This window comes from Zootermopsis nevadensis, unplaced genomic scaffold, assembly GCF_977971745.1.
Source record: "Zootermopsis nevadensis isolate Lab colony 2312 unplaced genomic scaffold, Znev_1.0 Znev_ptg000001l, whole genome shotgun sequence".
Taxonomy (NCBI): domain Eukaryota; kingdom Metazoa; phylum Arthropoda; class Insecta; order Blattodea; family Termopsidae; genus Zootermopsis; species Zootermopsis nevadensis.
The window spans coordinates 11013326-11038329 of record NW_028259133.1 but is presented as its reverse complement, the minus strand read 5'-3'; the positions used below and the strand labels follow the sequence as shown (position 1 = coordinate 11038329).

At 36.8% G+C, this 25004-nt stretch overlaps 2 protein-coding genes across 8 annotated transcripts in view; one reads left to right on the top strand and one right to left on the bottom strand.

The window, feature by feature from the left end:
- The window catches only part of LOC110829914 (uncharacterized), a 540512-nt gene that overhangs the window by 61179 nt on the left and 454329 nt on the right, over positions 1-25004 (top strand). The window lies entirely within an intron of this gene.
- Positions 1-25004, bottom strand: part of LOC110829912 (uncharacterized) — a 57534-nt gene that overhangs the window by 27336 nt on the left and 5194 nt on the right. Inside the window, exon 2 of the mRNA XM_022064131.2 lies at positions 20822-23421. Within this exon, the coding sequence (XP_021919823.1) occupies positions 20822-21977 (1156 nt within the window). The 5' untranslated portion in view covers positions 21978-23421. The remainder of the gene's footprint in view (positions 1-20821; positions 23422-25004) is intronic.

The window sequence follows — 25004 nt, the reverse complement described above, 5'->3', positions numbered from 1 at the left end:
TGAGGAGCACTGTAACACGTTAAGATTAACGCAACTTTGACCTCATCTCTTTCAACTTCCTCTATCCACACCCCCCACCACTAAAACCACCCATTGACTCTTATTTTATTGTTGGTTTATATAAAGAGACTTTCAAATATAAAGAGACTGCATTGTCAACTGAAATGTGCTTTGTCTTCTTCCTTGCTGCCATACATTCGATTTTAAGAAAGAATGAGCCATCATTATGTAAGATTTTACTTTAAGGTCAGCGTAAGATTGCAGAAAATCGGCCCTCAGTAAATTTTACACTTTTTAATTTTGGCACAGTAATTGTGTGAGTCGAATTGTAGTTACAATATACAGGATTGGGGGGGGGGAGTAAGTAGGCATTGAGAAATGGTTATAACCCCTATATTTCCAATGCATAGCGATTATTTAATGCCTACTTACTTCCCACCCACCCTGTAGTAGGGTCAGTTGTCGGTTTCGAATATCGGCGAGGAATATGTGTCTTAAGACATTTAATTTTTTCAGTTTATGATGACAAATGTTACTGTAGTAGACTATCATAAAATCAGCCATGACCGCTACTTCGTGATTAATGAATCATGACTAACCTGTTATTTGTCATTTTGAGAAAAACCACCTCAGATATATGATCGTACAGTTGACGAAATGTCTAGGGATATCTTGAAGTCTTAGATTTTAATATTAGTTATTGAATGTAAGGTATAAAGAGTACGGATCTGAAACGATATTTATAAAAGGATATAAGTTTACCTGTATTCGAAAATCTTAAAATATATTACATAGCTTTAATTCATTATGTGATCATATTCGGTTTATTACCGATGATTTCCTGTCTCGTAGACACTAAGATTTAAATAGTTATAACGTCATTAAAATTACATTTAATCCGTTCAGAAGTGAAGATAACGTAGGACCTACTGATGGAATCGACCAAGTAAGCAGTTTCTGTGTCACAATTCGGAGGCTAAATGCGTATTTTTCTCTTAAGATCAATGAATAATAAAAATAATAATATTCTCTGACATTGATGGGCGCACCAGGAACCAAAATGTTTTAAAATTTTTCCTAGAAAATAACTCCCAGAAATCGGAGTAGTGATGGGTTAAAAATATCCCCATAAATTTTTAATTAATTGGCTACAATTCGTATCTTCTTGCGTGAAGTGCAAAATGCACTGATGTCTATCTCAGCGATGCAGTTATTAAGTTAATAGAAACACGTGAAGAAACAGCTCGTGAGTGAGTGAGAGATGTATATGAATCACTTTAATCGTTTCATTCAACAGTTACCACCACCAGCACAGTTAGTTGATCATCACTTTGCATGCCACATCCGACTAAAACTGCTAGCTAACAGGAAATACCAGAAGCTTGTTTTAGCTAGCTTAAGTAGATTGCTTGTAGAAGAGAAGGATGTGGGTTAAATGTTTTAAACAACACGCCACTTTTCATTCAAGAAGGGAAGACCTGGGGTGATTTATGAATGTACAGAACGTACTAATTATCACTTGCAATTTTATGTTCGATGGGACGTGTATAACAGCTGTTGTTACCTGCGTCAGCTGTTCAGAATTGTGTACAATTTTTGCCTAGGTTGGACTTGAGATTTAAAACCTCTCGGCCTGATCTAGATTTATGATACGATATCCAATATTTAATGATAAATGTATATATAAAAATAAATTGCCTGGTTTCTCCATCGATATTTACCGCGCCTTGAGAACCTCAAATCCCACAACGAGAAAAATAGTTTAATGGAAAATGAACTGCTTTGTTATTTACACTTTTGTATTCCTCTAATTCTGTTTCGTAATCTGATAGGTGTCATTTTTCTGAGAGGATATTCTTGTCAACAGTTGGAAGTAAATAACGTAAAATGGTGTAGAGAACAGGGGACTAAGATAAAAAGGTAAGCAGGAGAAAAATAAAATAGGGGGAAAAGAGAACAGAAGAAAGCGACAGATAAATGACTCTTGAATCTCTTGTTGCATTGTAGGCCAGACGATCATACGGATTTAACCTGAGGTCCATTGTTTGGGCAAGCCAAAAATTACTGTGGTGTTTGTGCAGTAATATTTAAAAATGATGAAGTAGTGACAGTATTTCGTGTGATGTCTAGATATATAATTTGCTGGCCACATGAATGGAGTTGTCTGTCAAAAACAAACCATTAGTAGTGACTAGTAAGCTAATTAGGAACGTTTATGTCTATATACCACGACATAAATCATCGAGTTAGCATAATACATGCCGACAAGAGAAGAGAATGTAGGAAAATGCATGCAGAATCTTATCATTATAAGTTTTTCAGCAATTTGTGATATCGCAGCGTAGTAGCCGAGAAATTGAAATTGAAACAAACAGTTTGGTGCCACAGTTTAGGAAAGTGCGGTTTTAGATTGGTACATTTTGACTGCCACTTTGACATACAGCAGAAACTTCTTTGCCCTAAAGCACTGCCCACCACGTGAACGCCGATGTAATTTCAGATAGCGGTGTGTGGCTCAATTCGAAACCTTTGAGGTTATAATTGCTCTACTTAATTTTTTAAATTTTAAAAACTGTTTTAATCGACTGGTTGCAGTATAAAACGCTCATTTACTAACTTATTCCTGTATTTTTGTCATTTAACTCTGATTAGAGAGTGAAACAGTTTTTCTACTCTAACCAATCGAATAAAAACAGTTTATTATATTTATAAGATATAATTTTTGATCACCAATATTAATGTTGACATTGCGTGGAAAACTCCATATCAATCGCTGACTGACACTACTTGCAGACAAATAACAGGAATGCAACTGTGATAATAGTAGATCTCGAGTAAGAAGGCGTAAATCTTCACGTTCGCATATTCCTGTGAATTCCAAAGGTTTTATGAGATGTATTAAGATCGTGAGAGCTGTCAAGCTTAATCCAATGATTTAAGGCGAGGTGGTGCATCTTGAAACAAGATCGGGCCGAAAAGCACTTCAGAAGTAGTGTAGATGAGCGAGAGAGCACTGTGCATCATTTTATTTTGGTTTAAATCTTAGAGCTTAGTTTGCTTCATTTCGATTAGTGTAATTTTAAGTCTGTCCTTAGGAAATAAGCGTATCTATAATGTTCCCTCATTTAAATGTACAAAATATATGATGTTACTTGTTTTGTGTCGAACGCGAAGAGAAAAACACAGATTTCGGGTGTTTGAGAACACGCTGCTTAGCAGAATATCTGTTCCCTTCTAAAGGGTTTTGACGACGGTAGTTTACACTTAAAATTATTCATTGTCAGGACTTTTTCCATCGTCTGTTCTTTAAAAACCACAACGTTTCGGAGGCTGGTTCTGTCTCCGTCTTCAGGTGAGAGGTATCTATTCTGTTGGGTCCCACTGGACAGTGACAGAGACTAGCTCTATCTAAGGGACCCAACAGAGTAGGTACTTCTCTCCTGAAGACGGAGACAGAACCAGCCTTCGAGACGTCGTGGTTCTAAAGAACAGACGATGGAAAAAGTCCTGGCAATGAATAATTTTAAGAATATCTGTTCCTGCGATGAATGAAATGGAAGGAGGCTATAAAAATGCTTAATGAGGATTTCCACAATTTGTTGTATTTACTACATATTATAAATATGGTCAAGTCTCGTGGTTTTCACAGTCCTTCCAGGCAAATGCCAGGATATCATCTTATTCGACGCTATGTAGTGTGACCTGCTGAAAACGCGTCGTTAAATAAAATATAAGTAAATAATCTAGGAATATGGATGGGAGATGAGAAATGCGTACAAAATTTTGTTTGGAAAGCCTGAAGGTAAGGTACCACTGAGAGGACACAGGCATAGGTACGTGGGTAGTACAGAAGTTGATCTTAGAGAAAATGCTGGAATATATGGATTGAACTAACATTGCTCGGGATACGAAACAGTGGGAAGGTAAGGGGTTCTTCTGAACACGACACTAAACCTTTGGGTTTAAATAAAGGCTGGAAATGTATTGGCTGGATAAGCTAAGTATCAGATCCTCACACGTGTTCAACATCCAACAGTTCATGAGATTTTGTCTTGAAATTAAGAAGCGAAGCTATCGCAACTCGGTCATCAGAGTAAAGATAATCATGCATAAAACTGACGCCACGGAACAGATCCTTTTTTTAAGTTAGAAATGTTCATCTCGTAGAATTATACCGCTTTTTACAGACCTTGAGCATCTGCACCGTGTTCAAAGGATCAGCCACTGGAACCTACCCTGAGGCGGTAGAATCAAGCCCACATACTAATTATATTGTTTAAATATCCGTTTTAATATTATTCTTCCATCTGAGTTGTATTTGTCGATCAATTTTTCTACACTAATTATTTCTTATGTATGCAATTTAAATTTTTCAATGTGTGCTATATATCCCGCTCGCCTCATTCTTGTTGAATTAATCACTATATTTAAGCAAGACACACAACAGCAAACCACAACAGATGCTCACTTACAAACTAATAATATCTGGTGGAATACAAATTGTGAAGTTACTCATTAGCCTGCAATAAAATTTTCATATTTCTTGTGTAATTTCGAAATCGATTTTGGTTGGTACGAAAGAAAGATGGCCTTCATCGCATGAGGGATAGTTTAAAAGTGATAGGCTTACGGGTAACAGCTGCGTCTCGTGTTTTACGAATGTTGGTTTATATTTTCATACATATTTATCGTTATAGCCGACAAGGGCAAACTACTGCACGGCTGGCGACGTATTATATCGTGAAAGTATTTTTAACCCTTGTAAACTTATACCTCCAAATACCTTCGACAGCTTACCGATCTATATATCGCGCGGAAAAGAGTTGTACATCAGATTATTTCTTATTGTCATAGTTCCGTCTATAACAGTTTTTCATTACTTTCCTGTCTTTACCACAGAATTCCTGCGTCATGTCGCACGGTGATTATTTTGCCCCTTGTTTAATTAATAGCAGTGGCTTTCTGTGTGAGTGTATGCCTGGCAACATAGCGCGGTATCTTCCTCTGCTTGTCATCTGCTAATTACTGTAATTAACACACACACTCTGACACCGCTAATTAATGATTCTCCAGGGACTTGGTCGGGTTTCAGTGTCTAAATCTTCTGTAATGTAACCAGATATGCTGAAGGAAAATGTTAAATATTCGTTAAATGTAATGTGACAGCAAGAGCTCTGTTTCTGCAGCGATGGAATGTAAGGTATTAAGACGTACGATGAAATAAACGTTAATTGGAATTTAAGTATTGTAACGGCTCATAGCCACTTAGTGTTGCATACGATGCAAGTTATTATTTTAAGGAAAGTATTTTTGACGTTACTAGACAAATGTTACTCATTCCAGTGTAATTATTGTGAACAGTTTCGTGTTAATTTGTATGTTTATTTGTGCATAGGGCAGTCATCCCACGTCGCCGGAGATATTCTGCAGTTTTCTTTATTTTCTCAGTACCGTACCTTCGGAAAGAATTCCGAGATGGCGCCTTTCATTAGGCCAAGACGAATTCCTACTACAACTTCCATAATTTTTCCTGTTATTCAATAATATTTGATTGCCCTCAAATACAGTGTATTAGTTTGTATGTTGTGATGTGCATCATTATGGAATCTTGCAGGTTACCGGGGCTACTACAGGCTATTAAATAAAACCCAGAATCCTTTTCTATCTGAATGAAATTAACAAGAGGGTAATCGTATTAATCATATTAATAATATTCGGGTAACTTAACTGAAATGAAGTACGTGGAAAATGGGACTAGTATTTATTGTCACTCGATTTGCGAGTTTAAACTGATGTTGCGACACTATACAGAATCGCTTAAACAGGAATGATGCCTCAGTAATAGATAGATGGCAGAAGAAACAAGCTGGTTCGAGAGGTGTTCATTTACAATATAAATGAATAAATAATTGAACATATATATCGCATGAATTCGAACCCAGGCCTGCTTGGTGGGAGATCCGTCCACTATCACAAGATCAGTAACACGGCCTTCATACCTGTTGACGGCGTTGTATTAAAGCATGTTATTGTAGCAGAATCATTAATCAGAATTTTCAATACAGTGCCGGACATATTTGTTCTTGTGATTCAGAACTGCGTGTAGTAGTTTCATAAAAAGGGTCTCCGTATTATATGAGATGCAGCACTATAGGAAGACCCAATTTATATCGTCTTGCTTTCAGTTCAGAAGCTGTGGTAACGGAGATAATATGAATAATTTTGTTCATTTAAATGTATTTTACGGATTTTCTCTCATTGATTTAAAATTCAAAACATGTTTTTCGCTCAAATATAAAAGTTCGTGACGATGGTGAGTCATTTGAATAAAACGTTTCTTTGATATTATCCGTCGTCTAATAAAATAAGATATAAAACTGAATAGGTACCTGAAGACGGAGATAGAGCCCCATCTCCGAAACGTCGTTTTACATTTTATTTTATTAGACGATGGATAATATCCAAGATAATTGTTATTCAAATGTTTTTCGCTGATTAAAAATTCCAGTGTTTCGATTTATAATCTTTTCCGAAACTATTAGTCTTTATAGGCATTTGGTTTTACTCACTGACGAGGGATTGGTACATCCCAGTATTTAGCCTTGAATATGGAGACAGTATGTTTATCCGAAACGTTGGTATCTACCAGCGAGTTTACACTGTGTCATAACCACGAAAAACAACGTCACAGTAAGCATTTTTACACACCCAGTCAATTTTGTTCCGGGTCTTTGCATCAACATGATTTTGCAGAATCTGTTTCAGCTAGGAAACCGTTCTTTAAACTGTTTGTGTTTGATGCTCACTTGTCATCGTATTGAGCTTGTCTGACACGTGTAATGACCACAATATCTGGGAAGGCACAGTGAAAGCAAGTGTGAAGTTGTTATTCTTCCTAGGGCACAAAATTAATGATGCATCGTTGACCCCCGCTCCCCTACTTCAACAGTTAGTTGACGCCACTTCGGTTGACTAACGGCGCTGTCTGAGAATAAAAGTTACAATGTTTATTACAACGTTTTGCCCGTTCCAAATTGCTTTGTGTTTGCGTGCTCACCATATCTTTATAGGCTTGCATTAGGCTATGGACAGGGGAAAAAACTCTTACTGAATAAGGCAGGCTACATAAACGTGTTTCTCAAAGTAACGAATGGTAATGCATGACATAATTAATCAGAGACAGAACATATGCCCGATTATTTTGTGGTTTTATAGCCAGAATTTCTCCAGACGTGTAAATTTCTATCAAAGTTTGTGAGTTGTATATCCGACTGCAGCCGACCTAAATTAATATTTTCGTCAGATATTTATTTCTTGTCCTTTTTTATTTTCAAGCTCAAAAACTTATTTCTGTTACAGATATTTGTTTCTGTATCTTCATATAAAGCAACAATTGTGACAATTATTTTGCACTATAGTAAGAATCGCGGAAGAATATAAACATTCACAAGTGCTTGGAGAAAGTGTTCACTGAACATTTCGACTTAAAAAAGATGAAATAATTGAGTAATTTTGGATGATACATAAATAAATACTTTCCTATTTATACAGCTCAGTTGTTATGTTGATGGATTCTAGGTAGCTACTACAGGTTAGGCATGTGACTTATTGGGCACACATAATTTCAGCAGATAAACTTCTTAGAAGATTATGCATGTAAAAAAGTAGGATAACATTAAAATTAAACTTGAATATAATGTGAAGGCGGTGGATGGGAGGTGGATAGAACTGGCTCAGGATCGTGTCCAGTGTTTTCATCGAAGATTCTTTATCTCCTGTCAGTGTTAAGTTACTATAAGTCACGCCGATAAGTTTGACATCGTGGTAGAGTATCATTTCACAAATGCTTATGGGAATACTTATACTCAGTGTGTAAACATATTGCTTAACTTATTTAACGACCCTATTAGCTTCTCGAATTGCATATAAAGTCTAATTAAGTAATTAATTATAAAGGCTAAAAATGGAAGCGGCCATATTTTTGGTACTATCCTGGTATTCGCTTGGAAGGACTGACAAGAAATTTAAGTTGGATTGATCTATAATTTGTAAGAACTCGGCTGCGACTTTCGGTAGAAATATCGTTACATCTGTGGGTTGTGGCAATCGTATTCAATAATTGGTTTTACCCGGCAACTACTTCAGCATTGCAGTTAACTTCACGAGACAAGGCACCACGGCAACCGCTACAACAGCGCACAGACACATTTACAGATATTATCCCATAAGGTCCAAAATCCATTGAAAGCAAATGATCACCAACCAAGACTTGCTTGTTATAAAGACAGATATTTTATGATATGTGACTTTTGGCATTCTCTATAGTGGCTATCATATCGACAAAATTCTAATTATGGCCGTACTATCACAATATAGTATTAAAATTTGATAACGTCTGATTTAATATTTACAAAACTACGTTTTTTAGTTGAGGATGAGGCTGAAAAGTTCAATAATTTAAGAAATATGCCCCACAAGGGAACAAAAACAGAGTAAAATAAAAGAAGAATTTTCCAATTATCGGGATATTTATTTGTTTATCATTGTTATAAATTTAACGTGTATACAATATATTTTATAATCAAGGATCATTGGTATAAAAATAATTTTATCTTCTGTGAATGTTTACATGCACATTAACAACTGAAGATCTAAACAAAAATTTAATGTGTATTTTTCTTGAAAATAATTGTTTCCTGTACTTCTGTTTTGTTTGTGGCTATGAATGAGATGGTACCTCAACTCTTACAATTGTGAAAAAGTTTAAAATTGTCTTAAAAAATGGCCATGTGCTTACATGTATATCGATTGTGGTCTGAAATTGGGAGTTAAGTGGTAAGCTTAGAATGATTCTCAGTAAGCCACCGACTTGTTTTCATAATGCCACCCTCAAAATATTTTCCAACGAAATTTTGGGTCATAAAGTAAATACAGATGGTCTTTCTCGTGCCTGTTGACGTAGTCTGCTGAACAAACACGATTTATGATAGTTATAAATATCTTATTTCAATGTTACATCATCTGCTACTTCTATAAATCGTCGCCTTCGAACCCACCTCCCAGCTTTTCACTGCTTTTGTGTGGATAAGCCACGAAAACCGAGAAGGCAAGTTTTAACTGTTTGGTTAGTAAGTTAGGATGAGGGCGACCCGGAGTTTAGAAATGTCTGTTGTAAACCGCGCAAACATCACTCGAGAGCTCCGCTCCATAGGCATCGGCAGCCGACATAATATTCAGCCTTATCTCGATGAAAGTTGGTCCACATCTGAAGTAAGGCCTACGTACAACCTACCAGATATTGCAGTGGTCACGTGGGACGTTGTGTGTTAAAATGTCGCTCGAAGCCAGTGGGTCAGCAACATCGGTACAGCTTCAAATAATTTGCACGAATGAAAGTTGTGTTTATGTTTTTGAATGAAACTCAAGCGAAAAAGGTAGAAAGAGGATGAGGAATTAGATGCGAAATAAATCATGTTTATTATACGCAATTAGTTCTAAATCTCTATAACTTTAATGACAGATTATCTGAACGAATGTGGAGAAATTAATTGTGTTTCTATATATTTTGCATATCACTACATACCGTAACTGTAAATAATGTTCTTAATAAAATATGTTAATAATTTACGTCGATATTAGGAAATATGTACATGATGACGTATTACCGTAAATTTCTATCATTTGTCGTAACAAAAGGAAAAGATAAAAAACAGTGTCTTCAACTTTAGAATTTAATTACCAGTTTTCTATACTTGTTACAGATGTATACTATTGGTGACATTTTAGCATCATAAAGCGATTTATTGAACTTGTAATGAGTGGAAGGTCTCGAGTTATGATATGTGTCATAAGATGTCACTGTTCATAATTACATTCTAAAATTTGAAAGTGCAGTTTATTATACGTACTTATCGCACAGAGAAGAGATTACCAACCCGATAAGTTTCTCGGTTTCCGTCATCGTTTGAATTGGAGTAATTCGAAATTTCCCTTGTTAAAACAAAATGTGGTATTTCCGACACACTATATTATAACAAAATTCCAGACACCTGGCGAATGTAATTGAAAATCGAAATTATTTTCCACTTTTGTTCTGACAGTTAGTGCATTCTACATTTCGTAAGAAAATCGAAAACTTTTCCCTGTATTAAAAATGGTCGAATCTCTTTGCTACATAGAAACTGAACCTCCTCACTACAGGTAGATTATGTATTGATTTCCTCCATTTATATTTTTATCTCTACCTCTCATTTAGAATTTGGTCTCGATCTCTCTTCATTCACCCTCCTCAAGCCATTGTAGTCCTTGCAACGGAAATTGAGAATGCTCGAACTATATGACCTCCTACACGCAATGCGATCCTTACCGACCTTGCTACGTACAGGCTACAGGCCTACACAAGGCCACTAACGAGGCAAGATTCGTTCTTTCGGTGTTTCCCCTTAGTCTGTCCAGTTTTATGAGATTTTCTTTGTGTGTCTCAAAGACTGGTTTTAATTCAAAATGTACACTTAGTTACAATTAAAAGTGTGCTCGACAATGAGCGATTCTCTGAAGACTCAAGAAACTTAATCAACGAGCTTGAAGTCTGCATTCTATATTCCGACTTTGAACAACCTCTTTTAAATTCTGAATCGAAAAATATGTTTGATTAATTTATTACAAAATTACACCACTCCTTTGTATAATAAGAGAGAATTGACAAAATAAATGCGAGTTTTAACCCGAATTTATAATAAATTGTCGAATTAATATTTGTTATTTGATATTCCGTTATTCTGGCTATGTTATGGCAAAGAAATATTACATTTTTTTAAAATTTATGACCGTTATTCAGTACAAAGTCAACTCAGCAACAAGACATGAGAGAGACAAACTTGGTCTTCTTTGTACTATAGTGCTTCTGAAGAAGGAACAAAGTCCATGTTTGGGCTTGTGAAGCAGCAGTGATAAGTTATGAGCGAGTCAAAATTCCAATGCCCGTCGCAGCTTACACGTAGGATTACGTACTCACTGAGGATGATACACATTACTATAAGCGAAAAATTACCGGCAATTTTATTGTAGGTAATGGCAAAGTACACCCACAGAAGTTAAGTATAACCTGTCGTTCTACCACATCGTTCTACTGTTCAATGCCCAATAGTTTTCTGTTATAATCGGAATAAACTAAACACAGCATGTGGTAGACTAAAGAAAACAAATGTGAGACTGATAGCAGTGGGAAGTTAGTTTCAACCTGCCTGCAACTGCTAAGAACTGAGTTTCTCACTGTGGTGAAAATATTGGTGGTCTTGAAGATTTCTGTCTTCTGGGTTGTTGCGCTGTGTAGTCTGACGTTTCAGAGGTCATACTGCCTCCGTCATCAGGGCGATTCATCGCGCATCAACCCAAAAGACAGAAATCTTCATACTCACCGCTGTGAAAACCTCAAATCTTACGTTGGTGATCTAGCAAGCGTTCACCAATGTTTAGGGGTATCTCTTTGCTTTTTATTGTGAAGACAGAGGTAAGACGTCCCTCCAAATCATTGGTGACATCTGTAAGAATAGAATGCTGGGCGTCACAGCCCAGAAGACGTTTCTATTGCCTTAAAAACAACGTTCTCGTCTATTTTATTGATCTTGCTTCATATAAACATGCTCTCTCTCTCTCCCGCACTCAGCTGTAGCCAATATATTGAGCAATGAGGGGAAATAAGAATTTTTTAGCCTGTTTTGCTCACTACAAAATTCTTTTTAGTAAGAAATTTGATATAATTTACCCCGGTTGATAACTGTAGTAAATTAGCTCTGATCGAAGTATATAGGCCTAAGTGGTAAGCAGTTAAGTGAAAGTGTAGCAATAGTAAACTACTTTCAAGACGCAAAACGTGTTTGTTCGTTTTCCCTCAGTTTCTTACATGTGTTATCACAGAGATGTTATTCCACACGCGATCTGTTTCCAATGTGTTTTCTCTGAGTTTGCCTGTTCTCTGAACCCTCACTTAATGTAGCCTATAGTCGTGCTTCTTACTTTATTTTAGCATTTTATTTGATGGGAGAAAGATCACGTTTATCGGCCTGTAAGTCTCTACCTCTTGGAGTTATAGATTGGCAGTGATGGCATATGTGCGAATGAAAGTAAATTCGAACATAATACGACAAAAAATTATAAAAGTTATCATAAAGCACAAAACTCAAATCTAATTCGGCCGGATGATTTTAAAAATCTCTAATTAATAACTATGTAATTTAGATAATTTATAAAGTAAGTAAAGTTTGTCCCACTATACGCCATGTAGGCGTTTGGGGTGAGTGAAGGTATAGCTCCTCTCTTCCTTGACCACGGCATTAGAGGGGGTGAGTGGTCAGCATAACGCCCCGGCCGGCTTTACCCCCGGGAAAGGACCCCGGTACCCATTGTAGAGGAGGCTGGGTGGGCACCAGAGCCGGTCTCGACGAAGAGGCCAGAGGAAAAATCCTCTGCCCCCGTCGGAGATCGAACCCCAGTCGTCCAGCCCGTAGCTAGTCACTATACTGACTGAGCTACGCCGGCTCATAGATAATTTTTAAGATTAGGTTATTTATGTTATTTTTTAACAAAATCAATTTTAAAATTTGAAGTTTTCTTGCATCGCTAGCTAATTTAATTTCGTAGTGAGACTGATCATACATGAAATTGTTTCTTATCAGCCTATTTATTTTTTCAAACTCTTCGATTTCAATTTGTTAACTTCGGCCTTTGCTTTCCACTAAAATTCCGGGAAAAATTTGTTTGTCATCTATACTGGGACAAACTTGCATGACAGAAATCTTTGTATTCCACAAAACCGCTTGTCATTTTTATTAATGTTCTGCATTTGCTCAATCATAAAAAGTGGTGCGCATTTAATAAATATCCTAGTTTTCTGCTTTTAGTTTTATATTGATATGGGAGTCACGGTGTGAGGTCAAATATAAATACATTAAGAATAGCGGCCTAGGATCTACCCTGCAATCGATTATGACAGTAATATCAAACGTTAATCACACCATCAGCGTATCAACTATCAGTGTTGGTAAAGAATGTTATAACACAGAAAGAGAAGCTGATTATGGATCAGATGGAAAAGCAACAAGTTATTTTCACAAAAGAAAACTCTTACAGTCGAGTGGTAATTAAGGTTGATTACTATCCAGACGTAATTGAAATGATAAATAAGGTTTCACCACCCCTTGCTTTCTTTTATTTATTTTTTTAAAATAAAAACAGTAGGGTCGAACTGACATTTTGAGCAAAGCATGTCATGTGGGCTGCTTGCTCACTTCAGTAATAAATTGCGTTCTCGCCTGTTTGTTCGTCATATTTTTCCCCACTGGCAGGGGGAAAACACATCTTCTGTGTGACGCGTGTTCAAACTAAACTAGCAACTGCGATGTCTTTTGACTTGCCTAGAACATCTGGCACCGTTCGTTTTGTTTCTCTCATTTACGAATCAAATATTATTATACGTCAACTCTCATGCCTTAGAGCGACTTGTGCAATTATTATGAACTCACAGAAATGTGTCTGGAGCTCTTAATAAGTCCGTCTAAAACCAACATCACGATTCGGTGGTTAATGTTCTTGCTTATTATTCGGAATGCTTGGGGTTCGTGTCTCAGGTTTGTTGTTCTGACTGAGGTTTCTCGTCAATTTCTCCAGGCAAATAATGGGACAGTGCCTTAAATCAGGCCACGGTCGAGTCCTGTAACATCTTTTCCAATTCGTCCAACACGTGTCATGAAATATTTTTGGCTATATTCTTTCACAAATATGTAAATATTGAATTTATATGTAAACAGCACATAATCGGACAGAGATAATATGTCAGTCCTGTTAGAGCATGGGACTTGAGGTTATCACGGCAATGATGATGTTGGTGGTATTTCTGGTTGTAACGTAGGTAGATACGAACATTTCGGGGGAACATATGTTTTCATCTTCAGGACTGAAGGTGAGTCCCATAAAAGAAAAAAAATATTCTTTACCAGCCGAGCGGTTACCAGCTTCTCAAGGATTGTGTTTAGTGTACAAATAGTTTGATAGTGCCTGCCGCACAACTCTGAATTTTAAAGTTTCGTTCCGAGCCAGCGAATACCAGAAAGAAATTACCGATCTACAACGTAGGATTCTGAAGATAGATCTATTGAAAAAGACGCCATTACCGAAATCCTTATTTTTCCTTTAGAAGCCACCCCGCGTTCTGACAGGTTAACAATGAACAATGAACAATGAATGACTTTTTGTGAGCGACCAACCCCTTGGTTAGCATCCTGTTGGTTGGTTCAGTTCTGTAACAAAAGTGAATAGAGGCCAGTCACTGGCTGCATGTGCCGAACATAATTTTAAAAGGGGTGGTGCTTAAAATAGAGCACGATAGAAGATGAATAGAAACAGGGGAATGCAAATGTTTTCAAAATTGTATTTATCCTACTATTCTTGACAAATATATAGGGCTTCTGTGTGTAGGCCTATGTGTGGCTTTAAAACATGATCTGCGTAATTTTCAATCTAATAGGCTAAGGCTTACACAATGAAAATTACCATTGCGGGCAATGGTTATCACATGTACGAGAAAGACTCAGTAACGATGAAGTCCAGCTTTGTGTTAGATATATAATATGTATTCATAGCTGAGTCATAGTTAATGCGGCCAGACACCGACTTCTCACCGATGACATCCTGGTTCATTCCCAGGTGACTTCATTTTAGATTTATGATGGATGAAGTAGCGCTGGAACAGGATTTTCCTCAGTTATTAGGGTCTTCGTTTCTAACCTGGCCCCCGTCTGGTCTCGGAATAAATGCGGGCTTTGGTTATTTTGTTCAAGATAAATATTCCTTATTTGATGTAGAATATATTTCCTACGTTTTAAGAATTGTATATTTCTACCGAGTAAACAAATTACTGCCTGACATTTGCACCGACGTGCCTTTAAAATTTAATTAAATGGCATGACTCTTATTTTAGTTTCAGAAAGTAAACAACATTAATAGGTAGTGAATGTTATGTCACCTCGCCCATAAATTTTCAAAGAATAGAATGACTTTAATTTAGCTTAACAGCAACTGGTGAAATATTATGTGCAAAAGAATATTACTGACTGGATGTAAATTTTTCGAAGTGAATCTAATTATGTGTCTATGATATCTTCTCATTCGATGGGTTAAAGTCCTTAGTTTTTGTTATTATCTATTCAGGAAACAGGCTTATACATGCTTATGTGTGTTTAATAAAATCTTCAATTATTTTCAGTTTCATCTGTGAGATTAAAAATTTATCTCTTGTCACCCAAATCTTGTCAATGCGAATTACGCGGCTTGAGTAATTGAAGCTATATTTTGTGTGTATAATCGGCCATTTCTAATACCCTATATACACTATAAAAAATGAGTTAACGAATATACGTTAAGAGCTATGCAAAAGTGGAAGGGTTGGCTTTGAGTTCTGTAGCGATTATTATTCTTTCCGAATTATTTTCTTAGCCTTGGAACACGAAATGTTTCTTACAGACCTCTGTTCCGTTTGCAATGTCCAATGTCGTGCATTTAGGGTTACACATTTCCGCGAAGTTTATTTCAATGTTGCCTAGCGATCAATTTTCACATTTATGTAACTTGAAATTCCTACTTCCTTTCGTTTACTTCGATACAGTAGTTAGCTACAGTTCAACTGCATTTACGTAAACCGCAAATTTGAATCTTCTAACTGATGAAGTAATTTAGTCAGTTTTTACAAATTTATTTCCGCGAGGCGTGTTCATAATTTCAGGACCTGTCTTCGTCATTCGAAATCAGTTACAACAGTTTAAAACAGGTCGTACCTACTTCTTCCTCATTCTTGATCTCTTTAAGGCTATACAAATTTGAAATGTGCTACTGTATAACCTCAATAGCTGACAGAAGTGTCATCAACTAAGCCTGAAATATAATAAAAGACGTGAGGATAATGTGTGTCGACTTGCTGTTACTTTAAGATGCGGGTTGTGTCATCAGGAGGAACAGACTGCCTTATTTTCTCTTTCCTTAATGATTCTTAAAATCGGCTTTGATAATTTTCACTTGGACGTACGTCAAATAGAAGCTCATTGCATTTACCATCTATATACTCCTGTTAGCAAAGGAAACGGAATTGAAGTGGTGACGCTTCGAAATCTTAGTGATTTTCAGTGCGTCAAATGGGAACTGAGTAACTAATACTAATGAATACAGGGGAGTAAATAGACATGCAGGCTATACGGTAAAAATAATCACTGTCGAAGCCCGGGTTCATAATTGTAAATTAACTTAACAGCGTTTTAGAGACTGCATTTGAAAATGGGCTAAAACTGCAACAGATTTTAATACGGAGTAGCTTAATCACAGTTAACTGATATGCTTTATATTTGTTATGTACTTTAAATAAGTTCTAAGCGTCTTGATCGAACGGGTGGTACCCCTGCTGCCGCATTCCGGAATTCCCGGCTTTAAGCATCGTCCTGGTGACCTGTTGCCCTTACTGAACTTTTTTTATTTATTTTTTCGTTACTTTAAATTCGGCAACAACCGGTTCCTACCATATCCTTTCCAAGTCATTCATTAATTACCCTGTCATTCCATGCTATATAATTTGCGCGATTGAAAGAAAAACATCGCTAAGTAAACCATACTTAATTACGATAGAACAATTAAAATACTTCATAGATCCATTTATTAAAATTCTGATGAAATTCCTCACGTATTTAACTTTGTAATCTTGGATAATTTAGTCTTCACATTACAGACTAATTAACTGGTATGTCTAGTACGTTGTAAAAGTAGTACACAGCTCATAAATACAGGCATTACTGCTACGTGTGTATGATGTCTTCAGTAAAGGTAGTATTCGCATTGAATAAATCACGGCTAATGGACCGGTAAACATTCAAGTATAGAGTCCTTAGGAAATCGTGTATAGAGTAATAGCTGCAGGTTTTTTTTTATTAACACACTCCCCACTGTTAGAATACTGGCTTACTGGTTTGAAAGAGTTATTCAATCACTCACTGAATCTTTTAAAAATAAAGTTTGACGTATGCATAACCCCGGTACAAGACTGCTTCAAAGCCCCAGTGTGGCATTACAGCATGGGACTGCAAAGAGTTGATGTTCAACGATATCTGTGGGGTGGAGCAACAATTTATTCGAGATTAAATAACTACCACCCTTTCATTAAACGTATTTCATGTTCCACCGGCTCGTAATCTGTCATGCGGTTACCGATGTGAACGCCAAACCTTTCACATTGAAAACAGAAACATTCCTTTAGGCTACGTTCGTAAGTCTAGACTGCGTCATCAGAGAAATAAAGAATAATGTTAATTCGTAGAGCGATTGTCTCATAAGGCGCTTAGGTCATCTTGCTAATGATCATTCTAACTCTGAAAATGCGGGACTTTGAACTTTGACCAGCATAGGAGATTACGATTCTAAAGATGGCAGATCTTACAAATATGCAACATACATTAAGGTAATTATTTTTATAAATTAAAGTAGATAGACTGCAGTATGTGTTTCAACACTGTCCCAAGATCACTCACCAATACAGGATTCCCAAGATAATGAAGCATTTAAAATGTAAATTGAAATGTATAATTAGGATGAATACGTGTTGTAGACTTTATTCCACATGATCTTGTTTTTGAGGTTGGCCTGACAAGAAACCGCTTGATATTATTGAAATAATCCAACAGCAGATAATTGTCTTTGAACTATTTTAATAGTTCAAAGATTTGTATTAGTGATGGCCTTTAAGAAATGTCTTGTTGCTGATATTCAATAGGCCTACTAAGTTGTAAGTGACTAAACTTATAAGACAGAAAGACACAGATTATGGAGAAAATTACACAGTAAGAAGCTTCATTATTAACGGTATTCATCAAGTAAGCGTAATTAAACAAAGGACATGAGATAGGAGTGACATGTAGCACGCATGGGAATGATGAGCTTTATATACATTTAATTTGAAAAGACTGAAGGAAGATCAGTTAGAAGACCAGGCGTACGGTAGAATAGAATGTTAAAATAGATATTAAATTATAAATTATGTGACAAGTTTATTCGCTGAATGCAACTGCTTAAGTTAGGATGTTAATGGCAGGTTCTCTCCAACATGGTAATGAACCATCGTGTTCATTAAGAGACGGCGAATTACGTGTCCAGTTGAGTGACTCGCCTTCTCAAGGAATGTGCTCCTTGGAACTAGTTAGGGCCTAAACAGCAGCTCGAAACATAATTTCTCCAGTTGCAGACATTTCACGTTTAAGACATTAGCTTATCATGTTAGTTCCAAAATAATTGTGAAATATTTTTAAATAAGAATAAGGAATTTAGGAGGAATGTATTAAGGGGTTTCAAATCGTAGAGGTGATTCTTTTTCAGTGATAGATCTTATACGATATATATTTAATATGCTGAAGCATTGTCATCTCATGTGGAACATTATATTGTAGTATAAGACGAATACAAGTTAAAATTGTAGGGCACACTGAGGTGTAATTTTTAATTTTCTGTATCTGTAATAATTGTTAACGCCGTGTGGCTAGATTGTCACTATGGCAAAGGATTTAACTACAGGCCTATCTTCTATAAAGTCTGATAGGACTTCAGATATGCCAGACATTAATTAATTTTGTTACGTATTCAATAACGGTCTAATAATAGAGCCTATAGGCCTTTTATTATCGTCATTTTCAGAGTCTGATATTGCTTTTGAATTTCTCGATATTAAAATTCGAAATGAGATTAAAATTATAACTGTGCAGGCCTGTTTAGTTTGTTCATATATCATAGCACAAAGTTTGGTGCTATGTACAGCATACAAATTTGTACGTGTTTCAAACTCTTTGATTAACATTCGACATAATAATAATAGTAATAATTTTGAAACCAACTGTCGTTGAGACCTAGAGTATCACAATGTCTAGCAATGTAGACTGAATATATGATTTGTTAATCTGTATTTAATTAGTCATGTGTGAATTATAAGTATTATAAAAAAACCTAATGTAGCCTCTGAATGGTTAGAAAGCCTGCATCGTATTCGGGATGTCCCGGGTTCAAATCTCGGCATGGAGACCGGCTATCCTTACAGTCTTTCGTGTTCTTCCTCTTTCCCTCCAAACTGATATCTAAACAGTATATTAAATTATGCCACTAGAGTATCATTCCACATTCTATCCTGTTCATTGTTAATCACCATAATATTTGACGCCATAAGCCTATAGTCTGATAATCTGACTGTTGTTAAATAGAAATAAAACACAAATAAACAACGCATATAATATACTTAAACACGTTTTAAACGTGATGGAAAATATAGGAGTAACGCCATTCCTTAAGCATCTTAGTGCCACGAACACCCTCGAATGAATCCGTCAAAAAGTTGCTTCTTTATATAAGAATACAAATAATATAACAGATATTTTTTGCGGTCTGGAAGATAAATTACTCTCGATTTAAATACGTATTAAACTAAGTTATTAACATGCTACTTGATCAAATCTGCAACAGATGCAGTAATATACCTTGGAGGAACAGGTGATTTTCAAATGTTTCAGAATTTAGACATACAAAGAGAAGAAAAGAAAAGAAAAGAAGCGAGATTCGTGTAGCTTAAATACAAGATAAAAGCATCATGAAGTTGTTGGTGAAGGTGCCACAAAATCGTAAACGAAGAGAGAAGCCCCTGATCTTGCCGAGAATCGAATCCCAGTCATCCAATACTGACCAAGTTATCCCGGCAAAAAACGAATTCAACAAGAAGCTTCTCGTTTTATGGAACGTGTTCTCGTTCTTAGACGGAAGAATATAGGCCTAAATTATAATATGTTCAGGAAGTAGGAAGAATAAATTAAATTGTTAATGGCGGATGTTAATTTATGCCTGCAGTGAGCAACATCGTGACTTCGTTTATGAGGTATTGTTATTAGAAGAGTAAAATTGAGGTTATTATGTGCTAGGAATTTAGGCAGGATGGAGTGATAAAAACCAGTCACTTGGAGAAGCAGCGAGACTTAGAAATAACAAAAGAGGGATATGACCAAAAGAATTTGTGGGGATAGAATGCGGATGTGACTGGTCCATAACCATGTTCATTATCCTACTTAGAAACCTGAAATTCCTTCTGGAGCTCTTTACTTAGAAATAAGCGTTCTTGCTCTAAAAACTTTAATATTACCTCCTGAAATGAGATACTGTGCTATGTTTAAATTATCATAGTCTCCCCCTTGTCATATTTCTCTCTGTATATTCTAGTGCCTGCACAGCGTACTTGGTTATACAATTTAATTTAAAAGTCGAAGGTTTGATGTGACTGTGCAAGAGGGTGCTACAGTGCATTGAAACAACTCTATGATTTTCTTTACGATTATGTAGGACACAAAATAAGAAACGTACGTACACACTACTTCAGCAGTCGACAAGAAGTATTTATGTAAAAGTAAATGCAAAAGAGTTTTGTTGTAATAGGAAAGTACTGGAATCTAATAATGCGTATCTATGTGTAAGTTCTGTTCAGCTTAAGACAAGATCAGTGAGAAACAACGCAGACTTATGCTATCACTGCTCGAGAAGCAGCACATCGCCTCCGAACAGCGACGTAAAGAACTAAAACATCAGAACTATTTAATAAATGAAGAAAAGTGGAAGAAGACGTTATCAACTATTTGAAGTACCAACACCAACTAGGTAAACTGATACTAATTTTTGACAACAAATAGGTTGACGACTACGACAAATCACAAATTTTTATAATAGATTATGTAAACGTCTTATATAAAGTCATAACCTAAATCCCTACCTGCTGGTTTGGGGACATTTCTCTTGACTTGCATCCACTTGTACGTAGGTACCGCTGTCGTTTGCTGCTGCTGCTGTTGCACTAGATGGTGGTGATGGTGTTGATGGTGACTGGGATTCTGGTGATGCATGTGGTGATGCAATGGATGGTGATGAAAATTTCCTGTTCCTCCAGCCGCTGCCATCATTACAGTACTGTTTCCCGCACCAACTGCCGGGCTTGTGGAATGTATTTGATGTTGGTGCATCTCTGATAACATCTGGTGACAAGGCTCCTCCTTGTAGTGACGATGAATTGCTTGGTACTCTGCAGACACTGGAGATGAACTCTGATGGTGTTGTGGCACGACAGGGGGATATTGTGCAGCTTCGCTTCTGTCTGGAGATGTTGCAGAGTGATGCATGTAATGACCTCCGTTGACAATGTACCCCTCTTGCTGATGGTGATGACTGACTTGGTGTGGTAGCATTTCGTCGTGATGGTGACTCCCTTGGTGAACCATTTCTTCGTGTTGCAAATTTTTGGTGACATAGTTGATGGTTGTTGAAGGATAGAGTACTGCGTGGTGATCACCAGGGTGAGATGGTGGTGTCATCGTATTATGGTTATGTGGGTGGTGATATGTTCCGTGGGTATTCGATGTCGCATAATCCAGATTAGTGTAACTCAGTCCGTTGTCGGAGGTGATGATAACATTCTCTTCGTGCTGTTGTGGTGGACCCAGTGACATGTCTTGTGCGTGATGTTGATGTAGCGCACCAGAGTTGGTGTTGTAATAAGACGCAGATGCCGAACCAGTGTTTTCGTCTGTGGGCGGTGGTGTACCTTGTTCATTGTTACGTGTTTCGTTGCTGTGAATTCCTTGATTGCTCGTATTCGGTGATGGGTTGTATGTATCGACCGACACTTGGGTAGTGTAGTAAGATGTCGGATGATGATGATGATGAAAGTGATGTTCTGGCGGTGTAGTGGCTGAGGCTGAAGAATATGAAGGAGCCATGTCAGATGAGGAGTTGTAGTGATGAATAACTGAAGTTCCGTGATGCAGGTGGTGATTGTTGTGATTATGATTATTATTCGTCCCGACTTGGTGATAACTACTGAAGGAATCAGTTGTGTTGCACATCCCATACATGCCAATGTTCATCATCATCATTTTTGCAACAAGAAACAAAGATTAAATCTGGTTATTGATGCGCAGAAATATAGCGTTTACCTGTGTTATTTTTATATCGCAATCCACGTATGTTCTTTGATTTAAATACATTTCAACGCAACTTAATACTTTGTTCGTTTGCGTTTATTTTTCTTATTAACTGTAAACTTTTATTACAAAGATGCTTCCGCGTTACCTCGGAAATATTGCGTGTTTAATCGCAGCCTCTATCACACAATTCTGTCTATACTGTGTTCATTTCACTTGGAACAGTACGTTGAAGGAAATTTATATTAATTTGTGGTAGGCCAACGGAGTTTGGTGACGTTCTTCGACAAATATTTTCTGTGCTAAAATTTAGGCGTATGTGGCGTTGATTATGAATAATTTATTCTTACCCTTTGCGCTGTTTTCAGTCCCATTGCATGCCAACACTTGTCCGTCTCTTAGCACGCGCCGTTCGCTTAATTAAAAGAATCAATATTTGTTTTGAGTGCTCGGCCTCGTGTGTGTAACATGGACGAAGTCCAATAGTTAACAGCTGTTATTAGAGGAACAAGACTCCGTTTTATATCACAGGGTCGCAAGAAAATAGTCCTTTCACTATATTCCTACCATATGTAAGTTTAAAAGTAGGTCCGTGTCACTTCTTCGCAATTGGAGCCTGTCAGTACTTTAACTAGAACTGAAGTTTTGCGGACACTAATGTTTTGTCATTACCTGATGGGGCACTTGTCTCGGAACAAGGTTATTTCATTCACGCTTTGTAACTGTTAATGTTTTACCTTGAATGGATTACGTGGCGTCTCACTTGCAAGTCACTGCACTTCGTTCACTATAAGCTGTTGAAAAGAACTGGACAAGGCAGTCCACTTCAATGCCCGCGCCTGCACACTTATTTTAAGTCACATAATTCACATTTGGAGCTATCACGTCACATTTCAACGCAATTGAAGCGAACTGTAATGACATCTTGCAGGGAGCAGCTGTTTTCTCTGTCTGGCTGGTCGGACTGTGTTAGACCTTTGACAGCAAGTTCTGGTACGTGTGAGAGAGAAAAGAATGGTCCTGCGATTGTGATACAGGAAGGGGAAGTCTCTCTCTCTCTCTCTCTCTCTCTTCGTCACGTGATTCAATGGTGGGTGGATCTCTGTAGCCAATCGGAAACCTCGTCTTACACTATGAGATGTCCAGTGTCCACATGATGGATTGGTCGCTTTTTACTTATTTTTCGTTTCTTTCTTTTTTATCTTTTCAATCCTCTTCTGGAAAAAGTTGAGTACACAATAGAAAAGATTTTCTTTTTCTTTTTTTATTCGCGAAATGCATGTGCCAGCTGATAGCATTCTCCCATATTTCCTTTACTTCTTGATATTGTGCTTGGACTGTGATTTTAAACTGTGGCTTTTGTGCGAGTTCTTCGAAATTTCCTTCACGAAACCACCTGAAAGTAAGTGAAACGGTAAAACAGTATCTAATAGCACAGTTTGCTGTTGTTGTGAAACCACCGAAGCGGCTATAACGTTCCTTGTCGTCAGTTTACAAGATGTGCCTTCATATAGCTTCAGTACACGACTATATGTATTTTTTACTTGTTAAATCTGACTTATGTAGGCATATATAGGCTAATATGAATTAGTATCAACTGCAGTTTTGAATGTAAATTCTGCTGTCTGTATAATATTGTTTGAGGTAGACTCGACATCTGCTGTGAACGTTAATTAGTAAAAGTAGATCCTGCGAATCTGATTGTTAAGACGATAATAATTCTCTCATTTGATCTCAATATTATCAAATTAATGAAACGTAACATTGATTATCCCTCATTCACTTGCAACCTTTTGTTTTTGTGTCGTGCCGGTACCAAACTTGTTTTGAAGCGTCTGGGTACATCATATTACTGTAGTCTTTACTCATTTTTGAACTTAGAATATGCTCTAATTTCCTACTGGAAACGAGAAGAGGAGTTATAAATTCTTGTTACAAGTTAAGTTTGGAAAAAATTTAGACACAGAAATTTTACGTATTTTTACTTCCATATATTAACTTCAGTGAGAGTTGTGTTTCAACACCTCTAAAAATTTCGAACTTCCTTCAATAATCGTAGCATCCTTCTGAACTGCATCGTCGTGTAGTCTAGTAGACGTTTACCAGAATTTCAGAGGTCCTTGCTGCCTCCATCATCAGCAAGAACAGAAGACTGAAGAGAGATAGATGGAAGTCAATATTTTATAGACGAATTTATTATCGCCCTGATGATAGAGGCAGCAAGGGCTTCTGAAACGTCGGTAACCTTCTACTCGGCGCTAAAATCCAAAAGACAGTCATCTTCGTTCTTGCCGCAGTGAGAAACTAAACTCAAACTTTGTTAATGATTTTTGTGATGAATTAAGTCTATGCAATTTAATATCTCATCGACGAAAAATGTGCGATAAATATGAATGGTACGAACTTTTGAGGCAGCGAAATACAACGAAACAATACTTTATACACTGCGGCTTTAACTATAATCCTGCTTGTAATTGTTATGAACTAGCGAGGTATAAAGGAATTGGATCTGTGCACGTCTAAATGGAACTTAAAACAATGAAATTATGTTGAGTTAATTCCTTGATACCTTGAATCCCTGTCCATTGTCTCTACTTGTTTCAGGAAGCTGTAAATAGTGACCTACTACAATTTAACAAGAACAAATAATGGGCTTCAGTATGTGCCATTAATTGTATAAGAGTGGTGTGGGTTTAATCCAAATTAATATAAAGCTGTAATTGCTTTCAGATAAGCCATTTTCCTAAAAACGTTCTTGCTTAGATGGGATCTGATGTCATATTTTGAAAACGGGTTCATAGATGTTCAGAAATAAACCTGGTTCGGTTACACAGTATTTTGCAATTACGATTAATAATTTGACTAACAGCTAACGGGAAGTAAAGATTAAATTTACCCCGAATAGGGCAGGGATTAAATGCTTTTATGGATGTTTATGGCTAATAAACTATGATGTGGCGTGGTTATGGTATGAAATAG